This window comes from Lampris incognitus, chromosome 11, assembly GCF_029633865.1.
Source record: "Lampris incognitus isolate fLamInc1 chromosome 11, fLamInc1.hap2, whole genome shotgun sequence".
NCBI lineage: Eukaryota > Metazoa > Chordata > Actinopteri > Lampriformes > Lampridae > Lampris > Lampris incognitus.
Window position 1 is genome coordinate 4,499,383 of NC_079221.1, and position 19,693 is coordinate 4,519,075.

General features: G+C 45.4%; 1 protein-coding gene across 1 annotated transcript in view; it reads right to left on the reverse strand.

Moving 5' to 3' along the window:
• Positions 1-19,693, reverse strand: part of lrp2a (low density lipoprotein receptor-related protein 2a) — a 66,940-nt gene that overhangs the window by 33,945 nt on the left and 13,302 nt on the right. The window contains 21 exon segments of the mRNA XM_056290153.1: positions 72-237; positions 8,565-9,497; positions 10,944-11,132; positions 11,399-11,638; positions 11,793-12,006; positions 12,159-12,272; positions 12,274-12,309; positions 12,311-12,338; positions 12,750-12,851; positions 13,058-13,131; positions 13,133-13,219; positions 13,801-13,967; positions 14,836-14,964; positions 15,382-15,559; positions 15,738-15,966; positions 16,104-16,302; positions 16,478-16,531; positions 16,534-16,674; positions 17,951-18,199; positions 19,008-19,388; positions 19,538-19,654. Coding sequence (XP_056146128.1) covers positions 72-237; positions 8,565-9,497; positions 10,944-11,132; positions 11,399-11,638; positions 11,793-12,006; positions 12,159-12,272; positions 12,274-12,309; positions 12,311-12,338; positions 12,750-12,851; positions 13,058-13,131; positions 13,133-13,219; positions 13,801-13,967; positions 14,836-14,964; positions 15,382-15,559; positions 15,738-15,966; positions 16,104-16,302; positions 16,478-16,531; positions 16,534-16,674; positions 17,951-18,199; positions 19,008-19,388; positions 19,538-19,654 — 4,027 coding nt within the window.

The following is a 19,693-nucleotide window of genomic DNA, read 5'->3' on the forward strand; positions in this document are numbered from 1 at the left end:
AATATACCAATATGGTACTATGTATAGCTGTCTTGGTTTGAGTTTTTACTTTAGGTAATTGACTCTCTTACCCCCTGCAAGGATCCAGCATGATGGCCCTTGGCCTGGGCACATGGGCGATAATAGTCCTTTGAGAGCCATCCACAGACATGGAACTGATGCTCTGGTTTACATAATCACTGTAGTAGATCCTTCCATTGATCCAGTCAAAGGCTATACCATCAGGAGCCCCTAGGTCTGACCAACCATACGTGCCATTATTAAATCAAGAAGCGCCATAAAAGACATACAAGAGAAAGAAATCAACACACATCTTGCAGTAAAAGTGTTCCCAGAAGGGTTTTTCAAGGATTTGACCAACATCTCCTAGAGTAGAAAAAAAATCAAGCTGGGAGTTTTTAAAAAAATTTTTTAGACAATTGAAGAGTGAATGGTAAATGTTTGTTTTTCTATGCCACACTTACAGTGATGAAATGTTTGAGTGCTTTCCCTTAATGACAAATGTATTATTGTTGTTGTTATCAAATACAATAGTGGCAGTGCAGGCAAGCCCTACAATTCAATTCAGTTTATTGTCATGTGCAGGCACATGTTAAAAATGACATGAGGGCTGTGGCTTCACCAAACAGTGCAAGACACACACAGACAAACACAACAAACACAGTATAAGATATACACACATGAAGACCAGAAGCTAAAAATAAGTTAAAAGAGAGCTGGAGCACAAAATATTTAAAAATACCCACAGACATTCAGTGGGTGGCCAGGTTCAGGTGGGCGACAGCTTGGGGAAAGAGCTGTTTTTGAGCCTGGTAGTTCAGGCTCTGAGGCTCCTGTAGCGCCCCCCAGAGCGCAGGGGGGGGGACAGTCCATGGTTGGGCTGGGTGACTAAGTGGCTGACTGAGTGATCGTGTTTGACAGGATTGGGTCGCTGGATCAGGTGACCAACAACGTCACTCAAGTTACTTGGCTGCGAGGCACGAGGGAGCGCGCACAATTAAAGCACCGGAAATAAAAATCACTCTGGCAAAACCGTCACTGGCGAATCCACAAGTGCCCTTTGCGGCCGCTACACTTACACCAGTGTAAACTACTAATAAGACACGTTAGCCCCTAGCTAGCTAACGGGTCTGACCCTTTAGCCGAGCGGTCAGTGACGTCGCCTTGTGGTGCAGTACACCCCGTATCGAATCCCGCACCGGGCACCGTATCGAATCCCGCACCGGGCAAGAAAATAAGCGGTTACATTGGCGGCAGCGGTGGGATCCGGAAGTGACGTCGCCTTGTGGTGCAGTACACCTCGTATCGAATCCCGCACCAGGCAAGAAAATAACCGGTTACACACGTTTTTGTTTTCCTTGTCTTACTGGCGTAACCGGTTATTTTCTTGCCCGAGATTCGTCAGACCCGTTAGCTAGCTAGGGGCTAACGTGTCTTATTAGTAGTTTACAGTCGTCACCCTCCCGGAAGCGCGCCCTCGCGCTTTGTTATTCCCGCGCTCCGAAGAGACTTCTGCGGATCCGCACACTTCCGGATCCCGCCGCTGCCACCAATGCAACCGGTTACGTTCTTGCCCGGTGCGGGATTCGATACGAGGTGTACTGCACCACAAGGCGACATCACTAACCGCTCGGCTAAAGGGTCAGACCCGCTAGCTAGGGGCTAACGTGTCTTATTAGTAGTTTACACGTGTAATTCTCCAAGCGCCCACAAAGGGTGAAATGCACCCTTAACTGTGCTGCCACGCAAACAGCGTCTCGGTGCGCCGGTGCTATTTGCACGTATCTACAGTAGGTAACGCCCATACATTTGGCGCTAAATTCGCCCCTTACTATGCAAATGAGCCTCATTGCAAAACGCCAGCGCTAATAGCCACAGCGGTTAGAGTTATTGGCGTCTTCAGAGAGCTGTTGGTAACCTGCCGCTTTGACGGCCGAGCGGAATAAACCGCCGCTCTTGCAGACCGCTCCTCACGTGGCTGGGAGGGTCGTATCCCGGTCGCGCCCAGAGCCCTTAACCCCAGGGATAGTGGGTGTAGATCGGTGTGGTGTTCGGGGACTCGTCGTTCTCCAGCGACCCCTCTGGCCCATCCGGGCGCCTGCAGCCAAGCAACCGAAAGCATTCTCCCTACGTCTCCTTCGCGGCCTGATAGGTGACGCAATCCGTGCGAGGAGGCTTCAGCGTGTAAAACAGCGAGAGCAGCCGACACGAGTTTGAAGGAAGCTGGTGTTACGACTATCTCCTTCCTGTGGAAACGTGAGCCAGGGGAGTTATTCGACAAGGGTTCCGGCCATACGCCATTAGGTTAATCGGGTGGGATAAGGGGAAAAACTAGAAATAAATTTATTTTTTTTTAAAAGAGAGAGAGAGAGTTGTTGGTAACTGATGCTCACACTCTCCAGTGACCATGGCAGCAGTGACTGTAGCCAGGCAAAGGCATTGCGTTGCCACATGAGTGGCCATTTTGCAGAAGAATATCACTTTTTGATTTAACTGAGAGCAAAATCATTCGCAGATCGAGGTTGCTAGATTTAACAATTCTTGCTATACTTGATGACATCAAGGATGACATTGAACCTGCCTATTGTGTTCTTGGCGCAAAGCCATCATTTATGCTTTGCAACATGGATAATTGCAATCAGATGCAAAACAAGGGAAAATTACACTCAGCTGCAAAACTTTATGGGTGTGTTTGCGCTGAAATATCATTAGCACAATATGTTTTGTGAATTGGACCTTGGGACGGTGCAGTTACAAGTGATGTGCAATTCGTGGTGCTATCACCGGCCACGATCCATTCTTTGTGAATTCACCTGTCAACAGTGGCATTTTCTTCCAGAGGCCAAGGGAAGCCAAACTTCTCCTGTTTTTTCAGACTCTAGTTATCATTTTAATAACCCAACCGCTGAGGATGCACAGCCAGTGCATTCTTAGTGCCGGTCCCAAACCTCGGTAAATGGGGAGGGTTGCGTCAGGAAGGACATCCGGTGTAAAATCTTTGCCAAATCAAATATGAGGATCATAAGCCACATTTCCATACTGGATCAGTCGAGGCCCGGGTTACCAACAACCGCCACCGGTTCAGTTGGCCAGCAGGGTGCTGGTGGAAACTATGCTACTGTTGGGCAAAGGAGAAGGAGAGGGGGAAGCCATGTCCAGAGGCAGCGGGAGAAGAGGAAGGGTAGGAGTGTAGAGGTGAGAGTTGGAACCTTGAATGTTGGCACTATGGGAGAGAGCTGGCTGATATGATGGAAAGAAGAAAGGTAGGTATACTGTGTGTGCAAGAGACCAGCTGGAAGGGGAGTAAGGCCAGGTACATCGGAGGTGGGTTCAAACTCTACTACCATGGTGCGAATGGGAGGAGAAATGGGGTAGGGGTAATTCTGAAGGAAGAATACGTCAAGAGTGTGCTGGAGGTGAAGACAGTGTCAGACAGAGTGATGAGTATGAAGCTGGAAATCGAAGGTGTGTTGACGAATGTTATCAGCACATATTCCCTGCAAGTTGGGTGTGAGATGGAAGAGAAAGAAGAATTCTGGAGTGAGTTGGATGAAGTGGTGGAGAGGGTACCCAAGGAGGAGAGAGTGGTGATTGGAGCAGACTTCAATGGGCATGTTGGTGAAGGTAACAGAGGTGATGAGGAGGTGATGGGCAGGTATAGTGTCAAGGAGAGATGTGGAAGGACAAATGGTGGTGGACTTTGTGAAAAGGATGGAAATCTGTGGTGAATACATATTTCAAGAAGAGGGAGGAACACAGGGTGACGTACAAAGGTGGAGGAAAGTGCACACAGGTGGACTATATCTTATGGAGAAGGTGCGATCTGAAAGGGATTGGAGACTGCGAGGTGGTGATGGGAGAACGTACCTAGGCAGCATTGGATGGTGGTCTGTAGGATGACTTCGGAGACCAAGAAGAGGAAGAAAGTGAAGGCAGAGCCAATGATCAAATGGTGGAAGTTGAAGAAGGAAGACTGTTGTGTGGAGTTCAGGCAGGAGTTAAGACAGGCACTGGGTGGTAGCAAAGAGTTACCAGATGGCTGGGCAACCACTGCAGAAATAGTGAGGGAGACAGCTAGGAAGGTACTTGGTGTGTCATCAGGACAGGAAGGATGACAAGGAGACTTGGTGGTGGAACGAGGAAGTACAGCAAAGTATACAGAGGAAGAGGTTAGCAAAGAAGAAGTGGGATAGTCAGAGAGATGAAGAAAGTAGACAGGAGTACAAGGAGATACAGCGTAAAGCGAAGAGAGAGGTGGCAAAGGCAAAGGAAAATGCGTATGGTGAGCTGTATGAGAGGTTAGACACTAAGGAAGGAGAAAAGGACTTGTACCAACTGGCTAGACAGAGGGACCGAGCTGGGAAGGATGTGCAGCAGTTAGGGTGATGAAGGATAGAGATGGAAATGTGCTGACAAGCGAGGAGAGTGTGCTGAGAAGGTGGAAGGAGTACTTTGAGGGGCTGATGAATGAAGAAAATGAGAGAGAGAGAGAAGGTTGGATGATGTGGGGATAGTAAATCAGGAAGTACGGTGGATTAGCAAGGAGGAAGTGAGGGCAGCTATGAAGAGGATGAAGAGTGGAAAGGCAGTTGGTCCTGATGACATACCCATGGAGGCATGGAGGTGTTTAGGAGAGATGGCAGTGTTAGGACGGAAACTTGTGGTCAAAGAATGGAAAGCCTCCTCTGCACCAACGCCATCTTTGTGGCACACTTCTCTTGGTCAGCTGGCTGCCCTAGAACAGTTATCATATAGGCTGCTTGATAAGGTGGAGGAATATCACTTGAAAGTATATTGAGCGTTTAATGGTGTTTCCAGCTCATAAAATTAACAGGAACATATCACAGGTAATGCAAATAACTGAGATACATTTGGTTAGAATACCTGTTGACAAGCAATGCTGTAAACTTTTAAGCACTCCACGCAGCACAGTCATGTTTTTTCTTCTTTTGTTTTTTTTTTCTTCTTTCCTTCTTTCAGGATGTCTCTCCTATCTTTTATTTATTTTTGGTCTGGTTGTGTTTGTTTCGTTTCTATCGCATTCTGATTTAATGTCTATGTTATTTGTAATTGAAATATATATATGTTTTGTTATTGTGAAAAAAAAACTATTAATCATAAAATACGGGGAGTGCAGAAGAGAGGTGAAGAAGAGAGTGCAGGCAGGGTGGAGTGGGTGGAGAAGAGTGTCAGGAGTGATGTGTGACAGAAGGGTACCAGCAAGAGTTAAAGGGAAGGTTTACAAGATGGTAGTGAGACCAGCTATGTTGTATGGTTTGGAGACAGCGGCACTGATGAAAAGACAGGAGATGGAGGTGGAGGTGGCAGAGTTGAAGATGATAAGATTTTCATTGGGAGTGATGAAGAAGGACAGGATTAGGAACGAGTATATTAGAGGGACAGCTCAGGTTGGACGGTTTGGAGACAAAGCAAGAGAGACAAGACTGAGATGACTTGGACATGTGTGGAGGAGAGATGCTGGGTATATTGCGAGAAGGATGCTGAATATGGAGCTGCCAGGGAAGAGGAGAAGAGGACGGCCAAAGAGGAGGTTTATGGATGTGGTGAGGGAGGACATGCAGGTGGCTGGTGTGACAGATGAAGATACAGAGGACAGGAAGAGATGGAAACGGATGATCCGCTGTGGCGCCCCCTAACGGGAGCAGCATAAGTAGTAGTAGTAGTAGTCGTTGTCATCTTAATAAAAACACTTCGTTAAAAACACTTCATTGTCTTTATGCATGCTCAATAATCCAGAAAATAAAATCACAGAAAGTTGAGTGATGAAACGTTTCATCACTCATTGAAGTGATGAAACGTTTCTCTCTCAATAAACATTGTGTCCAGATGAACTGATTCAACTTTCTGTGACTTTGTCACAGTAATTCTTCTGTGCACTGCCTACCAACACAGGGATCGCCGGATTGAATCCCCATGTTACCTATGGCTTGGTCGGGCGTCCCTATAGACACAATTGGCCATGTCTGCGGGTGGGAAGCCAGATGTGGGTATGTGTCTTGGTCACTGCACTAGCGCCTCCTCTGGTTGGTCGGGGCGCTTGTTCAGGGGGAGGGGGAACTGGGGGGAAAAGCATGATCCTCCCACGCGCTACATCCTCCTGGAGAAACTCCTCACTGTCAGGTGAAAAGAAGAGGCTGGTGACTCCACGTGTTTCAGAGGAGGCATGTGGTAGTCTGCAGCCCTCCCCGGATCGGCAGAGGGGGTGGAGCAGTGACCGGGACAGCTCGGAAGGGTGGGGTAATTGGCCGGATACAAATGGGGAGACATTTTTTTTGCTGTCTCTCCCCTGTTTCTCATCGAGTATTTTACAATGAGCGAAGCAGCGCCTGTCTGTGTTAACGTGGTGAATATCCGTCAATGTGCGTGGTGAAACGGTGTGTTGTGCTCCTACTGTAGACGAGTACGTGGGGAGGCCAGGTCGCAGATGGCTTCCCTTGGGGGGGAAAAATGGATGGATTAACCAATCAGATGAGGCTACCATCATGCCATTGCCAAACTGCAAATAGTCGAAATGGATTGGACCTAGGCCAAGGGAAGCCCGCCGCCCTTTGACTTCACACCAGTCAAATCATACCATGTTATCAGCGTCACTGAAATTTAAAATATCTTATTTTTTTGTATTGATATCACTGTTAGCAAGTAGTGACGTGCAGTTGTGGAGGGTTTAGGGTTTTCAGTAAACAAAAACAACTTCACCAAACTACCACTGCAGCAGCAACTTAAAGTTAAGACTGACGGCAAGCCAACGCCAAACTAGAGCTACGTACGGTGAGGAAAAAAGCAGGGATTTGGACTTTCAATGAAGAAAATTATGTCCGCACGGAGTGGCTAGCTGGTAGCGCTAAACTACAGTGGCTATTTTGCTGGCTGTCATGAGAATGGCCTTCCGCTTTGGACAGGGCGAGTGACATGCACAGCCCCTTCTCTCTCTGTGGCTCTACTACTGGCGGAACTGCTCATGTAGCTGTGTGCCATTTCTGGTGAGGTTATAGTCCTGAGATGTATTGTGCCTTGCTTGACTGGATTTAGCTGCATGTGTTAGTCAGTCTACTGGAGTAGGTGTTTCCTTGCAGTTGTTTCCACACAGAAAACAAGCAGCTCAGACAGCACCCATAGGGCCAGGTTACCTGTTCAGATGAGATGGTGATTGTTTAAAGCCTCTGCAGGTCTGGTAAATGGTAAATGGACTGCATTTTATGCAGCGCTTTTCCAGTCTACCGACCACTCAAAGCGCTTTTTCACAATGTATGCCTCACATTCACCCATCCACACACACATTCATACACTGATGACACCCTACGTGGCTGTTAATCTTTTAGCTTATGTTGTATAATGAACATTTGGCCTAGTTTTAAACAATAAGTACAGCAAGTATTTGTGTATGTCAAGCACATACAACGGGGTTTGATGCATGTAGCCTACTAATACTTTATGATGTGACTGTAAAACTTTAAACGTCATCTGATTGAGTTTTAGGATGAATGCTTTTTATATTCATTATCGAATCTGTCCTGTGCATCTGAGTAACTGGGCAATATTGTATAGCCTATGCCCTGTGACTGACTGGCAGCCTGACCAGGGGGTCTCCCCGCCTGCCGCCCAATGACTGCTGGGATAGGCTCCAGCATCCCTGCCACCCTGAGTAAGGATAAGTGGTTTGGATAATGGATGGATCGATAGATGGATGTTTTGTACACCAAGAAGGTAGATGACTTGCGTGTGCAAGTCCTGCATCTATGTGATACAATTTTGTGTAAAATGATAGCAGGCGCTCTAATAGCTCATCGGGTTATATTATGTTGGCCGTTAATGCAGCAATGTACTCCTGTCAATTAACACCCCCCCCAGCCCAGCACCCCCCCCCAAAAAAACCCCAAAAAGGACATAGATTAGAGGTCTTGTCTCACTTGGCTTCCTCAAAATATTTCCCCACATCACTGCCTGTCAATACAGAGTGAGTCTTTGAAAAACGAGATATTCGCATATAGAAACAGATGAAAGAGGAGGGAAATTTAACAGATAATTAGAATAGCTACAGTTAAATTAAGTTCTCTTTCAAACCGAACATCCCAGGATATGAGTGGAAAGTATTGTTCTTGCAACTGCATTTATAACCTTTTTTTTTTTACTCACACGTAGCTTCGTGTCATATGATATCCTACTTCAGTACACTTTAACCACAAAATATTTCTTTAACCGCTACAGAAAATTGCAGTGGAACATTTAATATCCAGGAATTCACATTATATCACTACAACTGACTATCCCTGTAACAAACTGGCCACAATTTCGAACACTGACCATACACGGTCCAGCCATATACTAAGTTTTGACCTAGTCTTGTTTGTTTTTCTAAGCAGTAATTCAGATGGTTGTTTGCTCAAGTTCAGGTAAGCCTCTCCTCTTTTTCTCTCCATCACTGTAGTATTCACTGACTATTTTGGCTGTCAGTAATGTGTGATACCATGTGACTCGCCTATGGTAAAAATATGCTGTCCCCCCAGAAATAAAGATGAGCATTAAAAAATGTATTATTGTTTTACCTGATGCCACCACTACAGGGCTTGAGGCAGGTGAAGACAAGCTAATGTAGCTGATCTTGCTTGCTCCTGCCCCTGAGCTCTGCGTGAAGTAGATCCTTCGGTCCGATAAGTCAAAATCCAGTGCCACCGAGGTGCGCTGCACATTGACCACAGGGAAGGGCAGTGCATGGTCCTCTGGGTCCAGGCGTAAGCTCCGCACTGTGCTCTCAGTGGTGTAGATGAGATAATCATCCCTTGACACCACACAAGTCTGGTCATCCGCTGCCAGGTTCCCGAAAGCACAGCTGCATTTACGGGTCTGGGCACTGGCACCAGAACCCGGGAGGGCAAAGCAGAAGTGAGCACAGCCTCCATTGTCCTGCAAACAGGGGTTGTTATTAAGCTGCTTGGCCGAGCTGGGCTGGGCGCGCTGGTCAAAGATGGTGACGTCCCGAAGCATGTTGATGTTGTCTCTAATGACAGCAGGTTGCTCTGAGCTGCCTGGTTCTTTACTGGCTTGGAACACTTTCTTGAGGTTCCTGTCCACCCAGATGATGCTACTCTCAAACACAGCGATCCCATAGGGAGTAGGGTACCGGCTTCCGTACCTGATGATCTCTGTCTCCCCACCGTTGGGGTTGACCCTTGCGATCATATCCAGAGAATCATCCACCCAGTAGACATAACCGGTCTGCTGGTCCAGAGCTAGACCTCTTGGAGTTATAATTCCAGATGACACCAGAATCGTACGGTTTGTTCCATCCAACAACGCCCGCTCAATCTTGGGGTTCTGGCCATAATCGGCCCAGAACAAGTACCCGTTTCTGGGGTCCACCACAATGTGGCGTGGCATGTCCACTTGGGTCTTCAGCAGCACCCTGCGGAAAGTGGTGTTCAGGCGGAGCACCTCCACGTATGTCTCAGTCAAGAAGGCATTGGTGAAATACAGGTTACCTGGGGGTGAAATACATTTAAGCAGGTGTTTATCCTTGCATAATAAATTTGCATTTTATGTCAAGCTAGTGTGACTGGTAACGTAAGATGGAAATAGCTAGCAAGGAAACTGCTCATGGGGATCCTAAGTAACAATGCACTTTGAATACAGCTCTGTTGGCTAAGTGCTTTAACCCGTCTACGTCTGTGTCTCCATTACTAAAACAGAGTTCATGTGAGAGCCGAACGATGTTGAAAAAAATCAACATTGCAATATTTTTGGGGGGGTTTTGTGACAGGTATTCCAATATTAAAGGATAAAAATAAGTTACATAATTTCACCATATATATGCAACTTTTAACACTGAACGCTCCAATTGCAAAGAATGTATCACTCTTGCAATGATTAGGGTGATTATAGAGGATATAAAGCAATTGTCCAAGAAGTCATTACATCAGACTAAATTATATTATTTGTCAGATGCGCTAGACTATTTTCTTCAAGCATATTCACAAAAAAAAATGAACTTGCTACATTTCATTCTCCATCAATCTATTAGAGGTTTTATCCCAACATAACGATGGGCCCAATGTATCTTACATTACATCATTTGCAATATGACTATTGCATATGTGTATATTGCAATGTCAATTCTCAAACGACCTATTGTCCAGCCCTACTTAGTGTCTTGCCCTCAGAGATATACTAAGCTGATTATGGAAGATTTAGTGCATGTTTTCACACGATCGGTCAGTAGCAGGCTGCTATCCTGCCAGCTTCTTTTTATCTTGCCCTCATCTACTAAATCTTCTTTCCTGTCACCTGTGAGAGGACAGATCTCCCTGCTCTGTGACTCTAGCACTACATTAAAGCTTCTTACTCTGAGTCCTCCACATAGTCAGGTTAGCCATTACTGTTTTCTGGATTCATTTTTGGATTTTTTTTTTGCAAACTTCTAACAATCAAATGCATACTAACAACTAAACAAATTAAACAACTAAACCGCATTTGTCTTCATTAACTGAATCAAGTGATGTATAAAACAAGGCCAAACACACCATTTAGTTACAGGGTGGGAAAAATCAACAGTGGTAGTATTGTCTCTGCAGATTTCAGGGTCTCCAAACAATCCCCTAGTAAATGATTGCATGTTACCTGCACTGAAATGTTAGCATTGTGTTGGCAGTCATCAGTGGCGATCATGGATAAGGAAGTTTAAAAGGGTTACAACCGCCTCTCCATTTATCCAAGAAACGCGTGGGTTTGTGCAAATACAAGATGTGACTGAATGGAAATCAAATTGATGATGCTATACTAGACGTTCACCGGAATCCTAAGATTTAAACTGGCAGTGCTGTTATTCTGAGGTTATGTTAGCTTAGCATCCCATCACTTATTCAGCTAAAAGCAAAAGAAACTTAAACGTGCACTTTAACACACTTTATTTGTGAGAGCTGATACAATACCTGCGGCCCAGTCAACTGCGATGCCTCTTATGCCGTTGCGTCCTATCCCAGATGAAACCACACTACGGAAACCTGAGCCGTCTGGCTTGATGCGTCTGACCCCGTTCTGCGATGCCACAGTGCTACTGAAGTCACACCAATATATGAACCCGGACGCCATGTGTATGTCAATATGGAGTGCATTGCGACCTGCAAAAGCATAAAATAATCACTGGTCACAAACATTAGGAAACACTGCATGAATATTGTATCATCTTTGCCCACTAAAACACACCAACTAAGTGGGGCACAGTTAATATCAAAGTAGAAATAGAATAGACTTTATCTGTCTACCAGGCAGTCGCTGGGTCAGTTATTCACCCAGTAAATCAGTGAGTCGATATTACCCATGACATTCGACAGAACTTTCACTCCTTATGGAAACACAAAGAGCATATTAGGTCAGGAACACCAACCTCTTCCAGCCACAGGGACCATGGCCTCAGAGTGGTCGGCCCCCTCCAGACTGAAGCCTTTGATGGCAGAGAGAGTTGAGATAACCACATACGACTGGTAGGGAGTGCACGTCCTGTTGTCAGCACTGAGTTTAAACCCTGTGGCACATGCACATGTGTACAAACCCCCGGGACGAGGCAGGCAGAGCTGCTCACACACTCCCACGTTGTTGCTGCAGCCATTGGATATACCTGCGGATGCTGAAGTTATGGAGGGAATTGTTACTACAACATAAGACTTAGAAACCAACACACAGTAAAATGACTCATAACTCCAAAAGTGGAAATGGTACACATGAGCATCTGTTTCTGGAATCGCTTTCTCTTTTTGATTTCGTCTCCCACCAATGCTTACTTTCTCTGAAGTGCACTTTGAGCACTCTCAGTCCAGACACGTTGTCTCGCAGTACAACCCTGTTGGCGCCCGTAGCTTTGTCTACGCGCTCAATGACCTCAAAGTCCCGGTCAGTAAAATAGAGGTAGTTTTCATGGACCGCTACACCCCAAGGATGAGACAGGCCCGTCACTATGGTGATACGATTACTCCCGTCTGGATCCCCTCGTTCAATCTGCAAGGTTTCAACAGGAGATTGACAGTCAGAGCTGAACACGATGAAGCATCTCTATATGGTGCTATCATAGATGTTAAATCACAAATTACACATTCTCACAACCTTCCCTAGTGAATGAAAGATGACGGTTGAGAAAGTAAGAGCCTCACCATGCCAGCGCCTGTAACAGCCCAGTAGAGTTTGTTCTCCCGGATGTCTACAGTAAGAAACTCAATGTGGTCCAGGTTGCTGGTAAACAGGGTGACAGGGTTGGAGCCATCCATGGTCTGCAGATGCCACCTTGGCAGGGATGCCCGCTCTCTGTGCCCTGATCTGTCCAGTACAGTTTCCTAAAAAAAATAAAATTAAAAAAAACATTGACAAAATTAGAAGGTCCGTGTTCTCATTCCAGACACAATACTCTGCACTTATTTCATAATCTGCGCCTCGTATTGAGTGACCTCGGCAAATTTAACTGGTCGCGTTGTAACGTGTACATTTCTGATGGATATTTCTTTTGAAATCTTACCAAGTGAGTAACAGAGATATGAACAGTAAGAGGATAAAGTGAGAAGGTAGGGCTTGTGATTTTGTTTCCTGACTGGATGCTAATGAAAGTTGCTGGAGAGTGTCGTATGGTGTTAGGGTAACAGCGGTAGATTTTTCTCTCGGGGCAGAGCAGGTGGTGCTTAGGAGGCAGACAGGGCTCAGTAGCTGAGGGGATGAGTGGCTCTGCCAGGGCTGTGTTTAATGGGGCTTACCCACGTGCCGGGTCCACTGCGATACCAATGGGAGTGCCAGCGCCAGTTGGGGAGCCATTATTGGTGATTAGTGTTTTCCGGTATTGCACCTCCCCCTCTCAGCTTCAAAACCTGGCCAAGCACAAACACAAAGCGGAGAAGGGGATTTTGATAGCTAATGTTCACCTCTTGACTCTTGCCGGCCCAAACATGATCTTATTGTGAGGGAATCACAAAGAGTCAGTGAATCATCACCACTCCCATGCCAGTAAAATCAGCACAGCTACAAGGAAAACCTTAAAACCTTACTGGAAATGTTGTTAAGCCACAGAATTGTTTCTCTTACCTCAATAGACTGGGAAGCTGGGTTGGTGTAATACAGGTTCTGAGTTATCCAGTTCCAGCGCCAGACCTACAGGGGAGCCCAGGATGGCAGCAGGGGCAAACTCTGTCCTGTTGGTACCATCTGACCTCACCTTGTGGATCTCGCCCTGCAGGACAGGTGTGAGCAGCACAACATCCAGTAGTATGGTGAATGTATGTAAGAGGAGTGGATTTTTTAATTGTGTCAATGTAATTTAATTGTGATTTTACTTTTTTATTGTCTTTTGTTTGTTAACCATGTCTGCAAACCAAAATTTCCTTATAAGACAATGAGTGCTTTGAACGTAATTGAACCACATTTATTAAACTAAATGTGATATGATCTCCTGTTTGCGTATCTAATTTTGGTGCCTTAAATATACGAAGTCCACTGACCATGATCCATTCTCTCTCTCTCTCTCTCTCTCATCTCTCTCTCTCTCTCTCTCTCATCTCTCTCTCCTCTCTCTCTCTCTCTCTCTCTCTCTCTCCTCTCTCATCTCTCTCTCTCTCTCTCTCTCTCTCTCTCTCTCTCTCTCTCTCTCTCTCTCTCTCTCTCTCTCTCTCTCTCTCCTCTCTCTCTTCTCTCTCTCTCGTCTCTCTCTCTCTCTCTCTCTCTCCTCCTCTCTCTCTCTCTCTCCTCTCTCTCTCTCTCTCTCTCTCTCTCTCTCCCCCCCCCCTCCCCTCTCTGCATAGAGGTTAGCCTTACCGGGTGCTCCACCCAGTAGATGGTCTGTTCATTGTCATCAAAGTCAACATCATATCCATTTTGAAGACCCGCAACAGGGACCATCGCATCGTTACTCTTGTCTTCCGGGTTCAGGGAGATGCCATAGATTATACTGTCCCTCACAACCACCAGAAAAGGATCCTCGACTAGAAGTATGAATAAAAACCATATTAGAGGAAGTGACATTTAATACACAAAGCATGAAAAACAATGGTACAAAAAAGCATGATCATTTCTACAGCTTTTGGATCCCGTAGCCTCTGCCAGCTTCTTCATATATCTAAAAGCTCTGAATCATTGAATACCTTTAGGCTTACATAGCGAATTCCAATACCACTCAGTAGGTTGGCAGCCTCACTAACCTGCAGGTGGTTTTATACTTATCTAAAGCTAAACATCACTTTGAGTGCATGATCTCTATTGAAAATAAAGGACAGCTACTTTGCTCAAGCCAGGCTAACAGATCTTTATCTAAAAGAAGATTGACTGGTGAAAGTCTGCTCCATGATCTGATTTGCTTTGTCATCAGAGATTAGAATCAATGGATGGTTGTGGGACATTCTCATTCTTGGATAATCATCAGCCTCTGGGGGAGAAACCTGAGATGGGTTAAGCTGTTGACCTAAAGGGGACGCCTTGGACTTTGAATTAAAGGTCCCTTGTCTTCTTGAGACCTTGAAAGACATGCTTTTATAATTTCCAATATTTATGACTGGAACTGGATTTTAACAGAGAAACTAAATGGGAGACTGTTGACAGGGCCCTAGATTATACTAAAATATGAGGCCAGTGTTTTCCAAGATTTCCTCTCGAACTAAATTTAAGCTGGACACATAAAGCACCCTCATCCCACGAAAGCATTTTGCATGTTGGTAGGTTTGGCACATTAGAACAATGCACAGTCCCTAAAAGAGTACATTATGAATGCATCCACCTGCCTGACACATGTGACCCAACTTCCTTTTTAATCAAACTGGGAGATGGATGTTTTCCTACGTTTGGAAGGGTGCCTACCTCTGGCGCAGGTGACTTGGTCAGCAGCCAATGTCCAGCCTGAGGGGCAGGCACATGAGTGGAACTGGGGTCCCACCGCAGAAAGCAGGCAGATATGGGTACAAGGGCTCCCCAGGCAGTGGTTTTCACCTACATGTTTCCAAATAATGCACATGCAAGCATGCAGCATACAAGTGTGTTAACACATAACACACATATGCGCACGCACACACACACACACACACACACACACACACACACACACACACACACACACACACACACACACACACACACACACACACACACACACACACACACACACACACAACCGGAGTCAACAGAGGTCTTATGTTGTTCTCTCCACTGGACTTATGGTGCCATTGTCAATGTAATTTTCCAAAAATGGGGATAAAATATGCCAAGACTGCCATGCCAAAGACCTCTGGTTGACTGACCAAGATGGTCTAAGAATTGCAAACTGTGCTCACTTGAATGTGAAACGCTACCAGTCATGGAGCTGATGCAGTAGGGATTGATTTGTGAACATGTTTAGAATACAGGTACCTGCTGGCTGTCTGGCTGGGTGTACTGCCACTAGGCCCATGGGCTGAGGGAGGTTATACAGCATCACTGTCTGGTTCTCCCCGTGCCACTTGTGAGCCCGGATCACACGGTTGATGTATCTGTCGGTCCAATACACAAAATCCTCAAATATGGTAATTGCGTGGGGATGTTGCAGAACCTTTTTATAAAAAAGCAGCAAAAGGAAAAAGAAGTGTGTTTTAGATCAGATTATACCCTATCAGAGATATAAAAAGGTGAATATTTACAAAGTGCTGTATTTTGGCAACAGCTTCAATAATCTGCCATTCACATCATAATGTGCTGTCAGAATTAAGTATGGCAAGTTATGTACCCACCAGATCACTGGCCAGAACCTGCTTCCTGTTATTGCCATTGTAATCACAGTAGTCAATGAAGTCCAGGTAGGCGTCAGCAAAGTAGAGCAGATTGTTTGGATAATCAATGGTAAGACCATTAGGCCAGTAGAGCTTGTTGCTTATAATGGTGGTCCTCAACTTCCCATCCATACTTGCCCTCTCAATACGAGGGTTTCTCCCCCAGTCAGTCCAGAACATCAAATGTGCACTGCAAAATCAAATGCACTCAATTCAACACAGATCGTTTCACGACCAACTATGTCCAATCCATCACTTATATCACACTCATATGTTAATCTCATGACAGCAGAAGCACACTCTAATGACACTGTCTGCTCAGCTGACCTGTCCCTGGGATCCAGCACCAGACCTCGTGGGTTGGTGACATTTTCACTGACAAGTACGGTCCGGTGGGTACCATCCAGTTTCGACACTTCAATGGTCTCCAGAACATAATCAGTCCAGTACAGGTTTCTGCCCACCCAGTCCACAGCAAGACTCTCTGTCACAGTAACTCCACTGTCAAATATCTGTTTGTGAGATGCTTAATTTTAGTTGGGTGATATTCATACTCACGGTGGAATCAGTGTGTGATTAAGCGTGTGATACTGCACCTAAAACTTGGCAACAAACAAAATGGACACAACAAAATGTTCCTTTTCAGAATAGTATTTCTACTGTGAGAGGGGGACAGACAAGACTCACCACAGTTCTGTCACTGCCGTTCTTGTGAGCACTCCAGATTCTGTCCTGACTGGTGTCAGACCAGTACACCGGTCCATGACTGAGTCAAAGTCCAGGGCCACGATGTTGCGTCCATCGCGGACCAGCGAGCGGATCACGTTGGGCTGGGTGGTTATTTCATCTTGCACAATCTGATTTCGACTTGCCACCAACAAGAGAGCCTCACGGGAATCTGGAAAAAGAGACCAGTTCCCTGTCACCTACTTCTCGTTCTAATTCCAATGAGAGCGCACATCAGCTTCTTGCATGTTTTTCCAAAGAACAGCACAGCAGAATTAGAGAGATAGACCCTACTCAGATAGCAATGGCTAGGGAATGCAGTTGTGTCTGAAATAATGGGCTATTGTATTACAGTGCCTTTCGGCGGGTTATCAGTGTAGTGGATGGGCTCATGGCAGGCACACTCCCCATAAGCCACCCTTTGTTGGTGATTATGTTCTAATTATCCTGACGAGGGCCATTGAGTGACATATATGTTATTTAACTTATCTGTGGAAATCAGAGCAGTGAGGAATGAGAGCAAAGAAAAAAACAGTGTGTCAGTTCAGTGGTCACTGGGGGCTTAGCTTCCCCCTCCATCATAGGTCATTCCAACCCGACAGTCACCACATAGAAGAAAGCTGAGGCCTGTGTGGGCCAATCAAACTGACTTCCCCATCAATGTCTCCCAAATGAATACGCTTAATCTCTGTATAGATCATATTCCCATTATCTAATTTATTGAATTATAATTAGTAGTAGTAGTATTAGTGGTAGGAGCCAAACAAGGAGTATGCTCCAGATAAGACAGTAGTACTATGAGTCATAATTCATATCATAGATTAGTAATGCTGCAAAAAAAAATGTCTTTTTTGATATTTTCTATTACCTGTGCTTTTAAGAAAATAGCTAATTCATATATATCCAAATCATGAATGCTTTTGCAGTTGCTCATTTTAATGCCTCTTTCGGAACAAATTGTACAGCACATAAGTGTTTTAATTCACCACTATAGCAGGCAGGTTGTGCCGAGTTTGAAGAGGATGCAAAGTTGGTGTGACTAGCAAGTAAATATAGCAGACCAAGTTTGTCACAGACCTGCATCAATAGATACCACATCAAAAGCTTAAAGCTAAAACTCAGGTTCAGCAATATTTTTTTTTCAGTGGTGCAGAAAGTACCGACACAACAACACTGCTGACTTTGTTTAATATCGAATGGATCTCTTGGATTTGGAGTGGTCAAACATCAATGTATAACCAGTATCATCATATGTGTCAGTAATAAAAATTACAATCTTCAGGAATTTAGTTTTGATTCATCATTTAATCAATAAATAACATAAATAATATATGTTCCACATGAACAAAAGGTTTTGTGGAACATGCAATTAAGTTCTGCACTCTCTTCATCTCCATTGTGGAGGTTCATTGCGCAGGCTAAGTTTTTTACGCCACATCACTTCTCACCTGAGGCCTTGCAGGTGCGTTGGTCTGCCTCCAGACTGTAGCCATCCTGGCAGTGGCAGCGGAAGGAGCCTCTCTCATTAAAGCAGTGCTGGCTGCACAGCCCCGGAGGATTACACTCGTCTATATCCTCACAGGTCTTTGAGTCGTTGCTCAGCTGATAACCTATAGGGCACGTGCACTGGGCCCCAAATGGCCCTTGGATGCACCCATGGGTGCAGCCAGCATTGTTATCTGAACAGCTCTCCTGATCTGGGGATGGGGGATAGGGAGAATACTTAATGACCCTATGGTGGAACACACAAGCTTTTTTATTGAGGCACAAAGTGTTAATGAGGAGGAACATTAATACACAATAAATAAATGCAACAGAAAGACGGAATCTGGTCTATTACTTAGTTCTTTTGCATGTTTTTACAGGGATGGCTGGAATGGTCATCAAAGCATGAACTTCAATAGCAAATACATTTAAAATTCTGCTCGGAGCCAGAAGTTTTCCATTTCTTCTAAACATTGCTAAATTTATTGTGAACGTACAAAGAAAAATAGTCTATGCATATTGACATTGTTGACAGGTGTTGGGGTAATTACTCAAGACTACAATCAGCAGCTCTACCATTGATTGAGGGTTGTTCCTACCTGGCAAAGGCTCGTCTGAAATCAGTGAGCAGTGAGGAAGGCGAGAGAGGAAAATCACAGATCATTTCTTGGTTAATACAGATCAAATCATACACATGCATGATTTGAACAAAGACAAACAGAAAACACTCAACACACGCTTTTCTTGATATGATATCCCTGTTTTACAGAGTGTACCCAGAAATACAGTCAAATCACAATTGCGATAGAGGAAAAAAATGATTGAGAGTTGAATCATATGGTGGGATGTGAACATAATTAAATTTCAGGACACCAGTGAACACGAAAAAGCAGTGATGGAATCACATCATTCTGACAAAAAAAAACAACAACAACATATTCCTAGTGTCAATGGGCTGCCACTGTTAAAATAAACAAATAAACAAGCAAACAGATGAATAAGATAAAAGTAGACACTTACTGCAGAGCGGAGACTCGTCGGCACCATTGGGGCAGTCAGGTGTGTTGTCACACACCCTAGTGAGGTTCACGCACATGCTGTGGCCCGGGCATTGCCATTGCCAGCTCGGACAGCGGAAAGGCGGCGTGGGACAGTCTCGCTCATCACTCATGTCCCTGCAGTCGTTGTCCCCGTCACAGAGCCAGCCGCGAAACAGGCAGTTTCCATTGTCGCAGCGGAAGAGCGAGGAAGGGCAGGTGCGAGGTGGGCAGGCGTGGTGCTCGTCAGAGCCGTCCTCACAATCGGGGTGGCCGTCACACTCCCAGGTAGACGGGACACAGCTGCCATCGGACTGGCACTGGAACTCGCGCTCATGGTGGCACATCCCTGGGGGCCTGGTCGCTGGGAAGCGATCGGAAAAAAAATGCGAGAGGATGTTCCGGTGAAGCCATCTAATCAGTAGTATAATATCTAAATGAACTTCCCAATTCTACATTTAGTAATTTTGCATTTATGTAGCCTGCAGGTCAGAATGATGCTCAAATACTTACGACAGCCTGACTCATCTGAGCGATCATTGCAATCAAAGACCCCATCACATCGGTAATATGCGTTGATACACTGATGGCCGTTCGAACACTTGAACTCATTCACAGTGCAGTTGTAGACTGAAAAATCCAGGGGAGGGTGTTACAAGCTGAGAATGT